General features: G+C 40.6%; 1 protein-coding gene across 3 annotated transcripts in view; it reads right to left on the bottom strand.

Moving 5' to 3' along the window:
* The window catches only part of DHX9 (DExH-box helicase 9), a 28,272-nt gene extending 16,677 nt beyond the window's left edge, over positions 1-11,595 (bottom strand). The window contains exons 1-12 of one of the 3 annotated variants that reach the window (XM_030033807.2): positions 11,548-11,569; positions 11,379-11,506; positions 9,425-9,565; positions 8,032-8,143; positions 7,652-7,764; positions 7,112-7,257; positions 4,286-4,332; positions 3,358-3,494; positions 2,653-2,742; positions 2,396-2,557; positions 966-1,043; positions 459-650 (exon numbers count right to left, since the gene is read on the bottom strand). In XM_030033807.2, coding sequence (XP_029889667.1) covers positions 459-650; positions 966-1,043; positions 2,396-2,557; positions 2,653-2,742; positions 3,358-3,494; positions 4,286-4,332; positions 7,112-7,257; positions 7,652-7,764; positions 8,032-8,143; positions 9,425-9,565; positions 11,379-11,489 — 1,329 coding nt within the window. In that variant the 5' untranslated portion in view covers positions 11,490-11,506; positions 11,548-11,569. Of the gene's footprint in view, positions 1-458; positions 651-965; positions 1,044-2,395; positions 2,558-2,652; positions 2,743-3,357; positions 3,495-4,285; positions 4,333-4,980; positions 5,110-7,111; positions 7,258-7,651; positions 7,765-8,031; positions 8,144-9,424; positions 9,566-11,378 lie in introns of those variants that run through there. The other 2 variants (XM_030033808.2, XM_030033809.1) reach the window with 2 other exon arrangements.
* Between the last annotated feature and the right edge of the window lie 434 nt (positions 11,596-12,029).

Here is a 12,029-nt window from a genome sequence, read left to right as displayed (position 1 = left end):
ATCAGAACATCACTAAAACCAAGAAAGTAAATTATAAAAGCTATAGGTCTCCTGTCCTAAGATTTCTTTACAGAGTAGTCATTAAACAGTAGTATCTATAAGAGGAGGCTTTTTTCCTCTGAAATGGTTAATTCTACACATAAAATTACAGAGGAGGGATATAAGGATACATGGGAACCACCAGCTGGCATTTGCCAAATTATTTCCTCTCAGTCTGCCAAAAAGTTTTCACCTGAGCAAGGTACAAGCCAGATTATCCCAATTGTAGATACATGAAAGAGTAACGCTCCAAATGAAAATATACATGATGTTGAGCCTTCTCCTACGTGTATTATGGAGGAGATACTGTCATGAACAATGTCCTGTAATAATAATCAGACTTCTCAACACATCCCAATAGGTGATTTCTAGCATGCGATCCAAAACTTAAGTGGTTGCATTTGTAACATGTTCCTCACCTGTGTCACTACTATGTTGCACGCTGCAGCTCTGTTGGTTTTGATGTATTCATCCAGGATGTACTGTGGAACTTGCGTGGTTTTGCCACAACCAGTGGCACCACGAATTACAACAACAGAATTGTGACATATTGCATCCAGAATTTCACTTTCAAAATTCTTCACTGGTAAAGTCTCTCTCTCTTGTTGGATCTGGAAAAAAATCCAGCATATTTCCAAAAATCTCCAAAAATCAGCCTATTCTGCTCCACATACGTACTTTGTCTCACTCTTCTACACAGGTTTCGCTTACACAAAGGAAAAACTGCATAAGGAGAAAATACAAACTATGATTTGTTCTACACAGTGCAACATATTCCCATATCCATCCCAGCCTAACACCCAGTAATTCTGAAAACTTGGTGCATAGTACTACTGAAATCCAGTCTTACACACTTTGTATAACACTTTCAACCTCTTTTGAAAAAGACTAGCGCAAGTGTGCCATGTCACAGGAACTGCACTTACCCTTTGTAATTCTTGATCCTGTTCCAAACGGTACATGAAATCACTTTTCAAATCCATGCTTATTTGCTCTGGAGTGAGCTGAGAAGACAAGATATTTTTCAGAGGCTTTTTGACCCCTCTGCTTATCTTTATCATAACTTCAATATAAAATCAGTCACACCAACATAATGATTCCAAATATCAGTAAAGGATCATTTCCTACATAACTCCCTGAAATCAGTTATGCCTATGAGCTATTTTATTTCATTCATTCCAGGGTGTTAAAATTAAATGGCCATCCTCAAAGAAGTTCCTCAGAAAAATCCAAAACACTGAAAAAGAATGATTGTTCAAATTTAAATTATTTAACTGCTTGAGAAATACACTCTATTCAGCAGTAAGCCAATGAGATACTTAGATGATCATTCAGACAGGAGTTTTTAATGTAAGGAATGAAATAATGTAAGCACATAACCACCCACAGAACAGTAGCTGAAAAGGGAAAAGTGAGCAGAGAGGGAAATTTATCAGGTATCTCTTGTATTTCAACTAAGAAAGAATTCTAAAGCAATTCAAATTTGTACCAAAGGGCTAATTGTTTTACTGAAAATAAGTTAGCTGCACCACGACTAGCACACAGAAATCCTAATGAGATTTGAACCCAGCTCAATCTGCAATGCCTGTACATATGTGTTTTCAGCAGCAACACTCAAATTTACATCAGTTCCATATTTTTAAAATCAATATATAGTGATCGATGTTAATTTAATGTCATTTATGGAAAAAACTACAGTCGAAAGAAGTATTAAATTATTATTTTGGTCATAAGTACTCTGGTTCCCTGTTGTAGGAAACTGAAGTTCCTGCCTTGAGTCTTTTCTGACCAGGTTACACCAGTAGCCGAATTATGACTCTGAACTTGGCAACCTAGTATTTCTTCCCTTATTTCTCATTTTGTCATGCCACATTGCTGCTTTTCATTTGTTCTGTGTTGAATGGGACTAGAAATGACAAAAAAAGAAAGCAGGCTGATTGTGTAGTGACCCCGGCTTGGAGCAGTTTCTCCTCCCAGAAAAGAAAGTCCTAGCATGGAAATATGGGAAAGAGAGGCTAGCGAATTATAAATGACATGCCCATAATCCTACCTTGTACATTCAATTAGAACATTGTATAGGCTGCACAATAGCAGGCAAAAAGTGAAACAAAGCAAAAAATTGGGACATCCAAGACACTGCTGCTCAAGACCCTAACAAAACATGAAGTAAATACAAAGAACTCCTACCAATGAAAAGACTCCCTTCCTCCAGGTCAAGAAGGGAAGAAATTTTATCAGTGGACTCTTTTCTCCTTTGGAATAGCTCATACTTTAAATCCTGGGGCACTTAAAGCATTTAAAAGTTCCAGAAGTATGGGGAAAACAAACAACAAATCAATTTTTTAAGCTATCTTACATTTGCCAGAGGACCTTCATCGATATTGCAGCCAGTCCAAGGGTTCCAGTTGCAGTGAGGTGGTGACCATGGAACAACTCCCATATGACTTTGTCTTTGCGATGGTTCAAAATGTGCCAACTTTCCAACATTAATCAGAACTGGATTACTGGCATCTTTAGGCTATAAATGTAAAAGCAAAGTGGGCAAAGAAAGATAAATGTATTAAATGAGCAGGCCTGATGTTAAATACTGGAGTATCTGAACCACACACTCACCAAAGGCACAATCTCCAGAGACAGTTCCCGTACAGTCTTTTGCAGCTGATTTTCTAAGTCAGAAGACAGCGACACCTCATAGGGTTCCACCTGTTAAATGTTTAAAAACTGCATGTTGATATACACAAAAAGACAGACAACGGAAGCAAGAACTGCAGGCTACCAGAGAGTATGCTGAACCATCAAATAGTTCCTAGTGAAACAAGGCCAAAGACTACCACCAGTTCAAAATTCACATTCTTGAAACATTTTGCTGACTTTTAATCCAACAAGGATGTGTAGAATTTTTTTAAATATCTAAGTTTAATTTCAGAGGAAAACATTCCCAAACTTGTAACTGAATACCAAAAGAAATGCTAATGTGCCAGAGAATGAAACTAAATGGCCGAGAATTGTATGTAGCATAAACAGAAATCTTTAAGCTTCTAGAAAATTTATACTGAAAAAAGCACTTGTTACAAACCCTATTTCATTTAATAGGCTATAAAACTAGTTTACTGCTCCATTCACATATACACAAAGTTATATTTCTGATCCAAATCACTGGCCAGACCAGAAATAGTTGCTGTTCTAAAGAATCAAAATTATTATTAACTTGTAAGCTGTCAAATATTGAGAGCAAACTCTAACTCACTCATGTTTATAAGAGAGTGCTTGTATTATTAAAATGAAAGCAACAATTTCTGAACCTTCTACCAAACTCACCGATTCTGCTTCTTTTTTCTTTGTCTGTCCAGAATAAGGTTCTATGACACCAAGATGGTAGAGTTGTCTAACCAAGGAAAGGGCACAGGACTGTGCTGCCAGCTTTTTGTTTGATCCATGCTCACGACCGAAAATCCCTGCAGCACACAAAGTTCAGAGCTGTAGTAGCTCATGAGTCAAACAGCTTCCACAACAGATACTACTCTGAAATGGGCTTTCCAATTGGTCACACAGGCTCGGTTTCATGGAAGGAGTATCAAATCTTGATAAATCCAGAGTTCTAACATAAAATCCAACCAGGCCCCTTGATCAGTTGACTCACACTAGCTGTGTAATGTTACTTACTGACTTCCTGGGGAACTCCTGTAAAGTCTTCTCTGCATTCAGTGTCTAAGGAAGTATGATTATCCTACACCACCCAGCAACATCATACAAATTTCACAGGAAGCTCTGCGTAAATGGGTATGGTATGGACAGCATGCCCATTGCCTGGGAACATATTAGAACCTGCGTTTCTCAGATAAGTGAAGAACAAGTAATTAAGACAAAAAAACCCTACCGTATCTCACAAGCATTTCTTTGTGCTGAGAAAAAAGATTAGTGGAAGCACATAATGGACAAGTTTCTCATCTTATCTGCGTTTCTCAGATAAGTGAAGAACAAGTAATTAAGACAAAAAAACCCTACCGTATCTCACAAGCATTTCTTTGTGCTGAGAAAAAAGATTAGTGGAAGCACATAATGGACAAGCAGTAGAATGCAACAAGCACAGCACACAAGATTTCACATCAGGAAACAAACATGAACCTTCACCTCTGGAAGTGGCTCCAACACATACCTATAAAAGTCTGTACCCACGAGTATGACCTACGCCTCTATACCAACACTCATCTCTTGCTAAGATGAAAAAATAAATAGGAACACTTACTTCTGCCCAGCTGCTTCACATAAATGTTCATTTCTGCAATAAAGCTCCTGTAAGAGAAAAGAAAGAACACAAAGGTACAATTATCAATAACTGACACTGGCGCTGCAAAAAGATCCACTCTTTCCAATTTTTCTAGGCAAAGGTCTCTGTGTCCTCAGTCAGAAACTCTCAACTCGTCAATGGGCAAGGTAAAATGTTACTGCTTTTAGTCTCTTTAACCCCAAGTTAGTAGGTAACAGGCTTGCCATCAACAGAACCAGTAGATCTGGTTAAGAAGAGTCCTGCAAATGCCACCATTCAGCATTGAAATTTAAAGCCACATTATTAGGAAATATGCTCTGAGTTGTCCAAGGCAACAATTATAAAGCAGATAGCATGTTAATGTAACAGAGGATAATGGAAACCAAGATCCATGTTCTTAAGAATCACAAACCAAAGTGTGTATTTGCACAGATTAAAAATTAAAGCTGAACTCTTGTAAGACAGGATTTAAACTGGCAAATGTGATTCAAGATGTATGACTGGGCTTTATCGGACTGACATCCTCTTTGAAAACTATGCCTTGGTACTTCCACAGCTGCAGGCAGAGCCTTGCATCTGTGTCCTTCATTTCTTGCTGTAAACAGACAAAAAAGGTTAAGTGAGGGATTTAAATTTCAAGTTAGAACTCCTTCCTGTACTACCAGTGAACTGACCTTCATGCACAGTGGCTTCATGGGTCGAAGGCCACTGGCTTTCAGGGACACAACAGCCAACTAAGGCACCGATGACAGTATGTTTCTCAGCCAGGCCTATAGTCAGCATTCAATCTCATTCTCCTCCACCTAAGGGGAGAACAGCAACACCAGAAATCAGTTCACAGCAGAAACCCATGTGATTGTTTAGCACAGCCTCAGGAGCCCATGTGTGAACACGCATATGTCTTGGGTGTCGCTCGCTGCTACCATCTTCATCAGGAACACAAGGAGGCAAAGGTATCCCACACTACTGATGGAATCCCAAAAGAGAAAAGCCACATCCCATCCCTTAACATTGAGTTCATACTTTGTGTAGTAGGAGAGCCGTGTTTACCTTTACAATTTATAACCCCCATAGTAATTAAAACAAAGTTTCCAAATCCAAATTTTCCAGCTATTACTAAGTTCTTACAGTGTGACTACAATTAATTGACAACAAAAATACATTTCTCCTTTAAAAACCTCTGAGAGCAAGGCTGACATTTCTGTTATAAACACCATTACTTTAAAAAAAAAAAAAAAATTGGTAAGATACATGGCAACTGGTATTTCTTAAAAAAAAAAAACAAAAAAAAAACCCACACAACTCAAACTATATTACTGTCCTCAGAACTCTAAAAACATCTGAAATTACTCCTCTACTGTTCTATATACCAAAGGGATTAAATCCAATAGTTTGCCCTCTCTCAATGAATGCTAGAACACATTAGGATTTTTTCATGCCTATCCAATCTGTTGCAGCAGATAGTTACTTCCCCCTTCTGCCATTCCATCCAGGGCAATTCATACAAACTTTCCTGGATGTAGTAAACAGGAAACCCTGAAATGCTCTCCAGAAGAACAGTAAGCAGGCTGAGAAACATACTGTCATCTACGGCCACCTCATTCTACTCAAGATTATATACATTTAAATACATGGGGTCTAATGCTTTTACCTGCAGAAGGCATAACAAAATGAGGTGCACAAATAATCTGCAAGTTAGAGAATAAACGAAGTGCTCAAGAACTATACCTGCAAAAAGCATATTTTAAATTCCTAGTACTGTACAAACTAATTTTTTATGTCACTCATTTAAGGGAAAGAAACGTCCTTGCTTGAGAACATAAGTGACTTGAGAATAGGTTTTAAATGAGAATTTAGAACTTTCTGACACCAATACACATATTTTAGATGTTCTAAAGGCTTGTAAGACTCAACAACAAAAGAATACTAGAAGTCCTGCAAGTGAGACTCTCATGGAAGACTGTAATAAGAAAATTCACTTGTCTTTCTAAAAATAATAACTCTCATAGAACACAAGTTTATATAATGCAAAAAAAAAAAAAACAAACCCCAAACCCAACAAAAATCCAGCAGCAGCAGCATGCCATTGTTTCTGACCACAAAACATAATTATATCTCACAACAAATAATACAATGTCCTAAGTTTTGATCATTTGTAAAGACTATTCCAAACGGGTAAAAAAATAAAAACTGTCAATTCTTTATGCACAATCTGTTATGCGTTATTTTCATCTGGGAGAAGCACATACAAGTTTTCTGATGGAATGGGCAGAAACTCAAAAAAGAGAAATATCCAGCCGGTTTCAACTGAAATTTAAGACCCTCAAAACTCCTTCAGGAAGATTCTGCCAAACTAATTTTTCCAGCAAAGATTCTGCTCCCAAAAAAGTTAATTATAAGAAAAATATAAATAAAATGTCCTTAAAGCACATTTCTACACAAGTAATGTAAGCATATTTAAGATTTACTCAAAATGTACAAAGGCAACTACAGTCATACAATTACCGCAAGCAATTGAGCATTCTTTCCATTCAAACCAACACCTCAACAGTTAGCTAGAGCACAGCAATCATTTTAAAAGCTGCACATCCACAAAAAACATCAGACAGAAATTTTTCCATCACTCAGATCTCAGCACCAAGGCTCATCATCCCCATTTCAAGATTTAGGGATGTTGTTGGTCCTGGTAAAGAATACTGATTTCTCAAATGACACTACGGAGCACTGCAAATAAGTGTGATTAGCCACTGTCACCCAAATAATTTCTAACCCTTCATATGCAGAAGGTGACTAAAACTACCAAACCTGTTGTGATCAGGCCCCATTTCAGTGTATTTATATTCTTCCTGAATCTTCTGCTTTTGGAAAAACTGGTTCAGACGTGCCTTAGCATTTTCCAAGGTCCAACTCCCATGAAGATCGGCATTTAAGTCCACTTCTGACTCTGAGGTCTAATATTGAAAAAAAAAGTATCATTTACCAGTTTTTAATAGATTTCAGTTTTAAACATTCTTACAACAAATCTTTAAAATAACTTGTCTAGATGCTATAAAATAATTAAGACATTACAGAAAATGCTAAAAATTTCTCAGTATTTCCTTATTTTCACAACAAAATGTCTATACAAACAATTGGATATTCACAGTATCCAGACTGATTTATTTTGTTTTTAGCTTAAACAAGTTACCTTTGTTAAAAGTCATCAAGTAAATCTGCAGCTTAAGTTAAAACCAACAGCAAAATATCATGAAAACCACAAGCTTGATTATAAATGCTAGTAACAAATTAAAGGGAGTGAAAGATACCTATTTAAGAACTAAAGGAGAATTCCATAGAATGACTTACTGGCTGCACTTCTTGCTCCTCTTTCCTTGAATAATAATCTTTCAAATTTGCACCCCGGTCCCACTGAGCTCCACGACTGCCACAGTTTCCAGGTGCTGCACCTGGGCCATTGCCTACCACATGGAAAATAAAAACAACAAAAAACAAAGTAACTCCCCAAAAACACATTCTTAGCAATGGAGAGGTATTGCCTGGCAACCTCAACAGGACATGACCAGTCCCTCAGATCTCATGCAGTCATTCACACCTCTACCTTAAAACTACAATGACTTCTGTCTTCTGTCTGCAGAATTATGTTATTAGGGAGAAAAAACCCCACCCGAATCTATATGCATATAGTACATCCACATACATGCAAATGACACTTTTCACAGTCTTACCTATTTCAGCCTCTATAATCAAATGCGGAGGAAGAGGTCCACCCAAAGTAGAACTAGAACCAGAAACATCTGTAGCTGCTTCATGTCCATCAGTGGTATCACCAGCTGCTGGCTAGGAGAGAGAATGAAGGGAAATATCAGCACATTCATACAGAATAAGTCTTTTTACTCCTTCGCTAGGAAACTGTTCGGGCAGTTTACAGAGATCATGCATCATTATGCAATAGTTACCCCCAGTAGTAACCTCCAACAGTAACACCCTTTCAAAAACTGAAAGGAATACAATTGCTGAACATTTGGCTTTTTGTGGGTGTTCTATAAAACGGTTTCCAGCCAACTGACTTACTTAAGTTCAGCAATTATAATATGAACTGCTTCAGCACCCAGGGAAAAATAACAGATACTGTTCCCTATTGTATATCCAAGGGAACTCAAATATACTTTATGAACACAAACACAAAAAAAGCCGTAAGAAAGCATTAACACCTTTAGGAAATGACAAATTATGGTTAATCATTAACACTCGAATTCTTCCTATTTTGAGAGGTGTATGTTTAGCTAACTGATCACACCACCTCTGCTTTATTCAAGGCACAGAACATGCTATCCCTGTTTAGGACCCAGCCATGCAGCACAATGCATTGCCATGAAACTAACTGGTCCATCAGAAACAATGTAGGTCCTGTCACCATTGGGCTTCAGCTAGGCTAACGAGGCAGGGACACTGCTTCCAGTGATCAAACTATGTATCTTATACAGATATAGCCTTAATGAAGCACTAGAAAAACACTCTTCCCTCCCAGCGTAACATGTAGCTTCATGCTTTATTTACTGTTCTCTAAAATTGCTGTAAAGATAAGTTACCCTCCTCCTCAGCTTTTATGTGATAGTCTGCTGATACTTGCACGGTTCATAAAACATCATAAAAAGCAGTAATCCTGTTACACACATGAGGAGCCAAGGCAGAAAGCCTCTACAGTTCAAAAAATGCCAAATTTTCAATGTCTGGTTTGAGATGCCTGTGATATTTCTTTTTTTTTTTTTTTTTTTTTTTAAGTACACGTTATTACGTATCATAACATGCATTTAAAACAATCCCCAGTGTCAGGTGTGAGTACTCAGCACTTTTAAAGTCAGGCTGCACCTTAAAGGAATTCTGAATTCTCCCCAGCCTCACCAGTTATGCAGACCGACACGCAGCTGTTTTTACCAGATCACCCTACAACATTCACTGTATGTATTCCAGCTTTCCAGCACTGCAAGTAGAAGTCTTGCACATTTAGTCTTCTTCACTGCACATGGGTGCCAGACTGAACTCCAGGGATGAAATGCAACCAGATCCACAGCACTGCAATTAAAGATTAGCCTTTGGTAAGGAGAAAGAGCAGCTTACTCCAAAAGCAGGAATTTCTTCTCTTTTCATTTCATTCATCCGAACCAAGTAATTGATAAAGTCTCGAGCAGCATTGCTCTGTGCATCTTTCTTGTTAGTGGAATTGCCCATGCCAATGTAGTTAAAGCCTTCCACTCGAACCTGCAAATAAAAATACAGATCTGTAGCATGTACAAGTGAAAGCGTTTTGAAAACCAGTAATACTGAAACACCAAGTTTCAGTTGCTAATAAGTACAGGAAAAATATTATTACTAGGTATTGTTACATATCATTATACATATCTGTCTATATATACATATTTCTGCAGGTTTTGAATGTATACTTTATACCTATTAAAGAAAACACCCACAGTCCATTCTCAGAGAGCATGAGTGTTTCCCAAAACCTTGTTGAAGAAAATGAATCGGTGCAGGAAAGGACAGTGCCAACACACAGCAGCAAACTCTGGCCAGGTTCACGTTCCTCAGCCTTCATACCAAACTCTGAGACAGTAAGGACAGGAGCGAGCTTGTGTGTCCTCTACCGTAGTTCCACGTTATTACAGCTAGCAAGATGCAATGTATTTCATAAACTTCAAGCCAAGCTTTAGCGTACCAATTTTACACCCTGCTAGCTTGCCTGGCAGGCTGCTGCAAAACTTGATCACAGGAAGTTTATTCAAAATTCAGACCAACCAGGTATTTTACACCTGCTTTTCTGCAACCACTGCCCCTTGTCTTAAACAGTTCTTGTCCTTCTTTTACACTTACAGTCAGTAACTATTTCATTTCAGCTTCACTTAGGTAGACCACTTACACATTTCTGATGTCCACTCTTCACTCTGCTGCCCATGTGAACAGCTTTTTACTATATTTAGTTGTTCTTTAAAAAAAAAAAAGTAAGCAGACTTGCATATAACATTCCAGCTGGTCCCAACCAGAGTTTTGTACACCCCTAATGCTGGACTGCATTTGTCCATCAGTGCTGAATTGCACCAGCAGCCAACAACCATTTTCTCATCAAACAACACACTCCACTAGTATTTTGCTTAACTGGTTCCAAACAATGAGCTTCTACTTTCAGCAGACTATCAATCTACCAGGACAATGGTATCACCAATGAAACAGTAACCATACTGGATTCACAACCATCGTACCAGACTGTGAACATTAGCAAAAGAGAATGTTTTAGTGAGACCTATCCTTTCATCTGTTAAGTTTCTATGGATCCTCATGGGGCATCAACATACAAAAACCATAACAACATAACTGTCCGTACAACCACTTCATCCAAGTAATGCTCAATCACAGTTATAATACCTTTAAAATTGGTTTAATATCACTGTGTTTCTCAGTTTTGTTACTGGTGGGGAAGATGAGTGGAGGAGGAAGGGTATAATGACAAATCCAAGGCATTTAGTGCAAATCTATGGCATCACTTACAAACTAACCCATTCTGCACGTTGCCTCACACTTAGCATCAGCTCCTTCTCAGAGCTGACCCGAATTCAGAGCTCTCTGCTGTCGCATCCCCAGTATCTGGAGCCAGGAACAGAGCCATATTATAGCAGCACAGAGGCTAGCAGCCAACCCGACGGGAATTTTTTAATACACCTCAACGCAAGTTCAACAGAGGGCCAAAGCTCTTCACGAAGGTGACACACAGCCCCCCTCGCCTGTGACAACTTTAACGGCAAAGGTCACACCTGCGGCGTAAGCGCACACACCACCCTTAGGAAAACCAATTCCTTTTCACTGAAGAGCTTTGTACCAGGCTGCTTTACTCTCACAAACCCACTACGCGCATTTTACGCCGCGCACAAGAAACCCGGGCACTTTGGCTGCAAAACGGCTAAGCATCCCGCCACCTGCCCTCCCCAGGCCCTCCCTGCGCCCTCCCACCGAGGGCCCAGCAGACCCCAGACCACCCCCCCGGCCCTCCCCGGGGTCGCCGGCGAGGCGGCAGGGCCCGCACCTCACAGAGAAAGGTCTGCCGGCTGCGGCCGCCGCCGGAGCGGATCTCGTAGGCCGGCGTCACCCTCCTCCTCCCGCACCAGGCGTACAGGTAGTTCTTCACGTCCCCCATGGCTCCGGCCGGGGGGCGGGAGGCGGGAAAAGGCGGGGGGGGGGGGGGGGGGAAATGCACCGTCGGGGCTGCGACCCGCCCGCTCCTCCCGGCGCCGGGCAGCACCGCCCTCCCGCGCCTCACGACAGCGCCCGCGCCTCACGACAGCGCCCGCGCCTCACGACAGCGCCCGCGCCTCACGACAGCGCCCGCGCCTCACGACAGCGCCCGCGCATGCGCAGCGACGGCGGCTGCGGCGGGCCGCAAAGCCTTCTCAGCGACCCCCAGGGCGGGAGCAGGCAGCGATGTCGGTGTGCTGCGCTCCTCTCCTTCAGTACCACAGCTGGGCCTCCGCGCCACAAAGCGCTCCCGGCTTGACAGAGCGTGGACTGGAGCAAAGTAATTGGGGCCTGTTAGGAAAATTCACTCCTCCTCTACGCGCCGCTCACCTGGGCCCTGGACTGAGATACTCAGTGAGTCACAACAAAAGGGCCTAGCAAGTAGTTCCCGTGGCATTGGAGGAGAAGGGGCTCCCCAGGCCTCAGCTGCCGCCGGCCCACG

The sequence above is a fragment of the Aquila chrysaetos genome, chromosome 12 (assembly GCF_900496995.4).
Source record: "Aquila chrysaetos chrysaetos chromosome 12, bAquChr1.4, whole genome shotgun sequence".
Taxonomy (NCBI): domain Eukaryota; kingdom Metazoa; phylum Chordata; class Aves; order Accipitriformes; family Accipitridae; genus Aquila; species Aquila chrysaetos.
The sequence above is the reverse complement of the archived record's forward strand: the minus strand, read 5'-3'. Positions and strand labels throughout refer to the sequence as shown.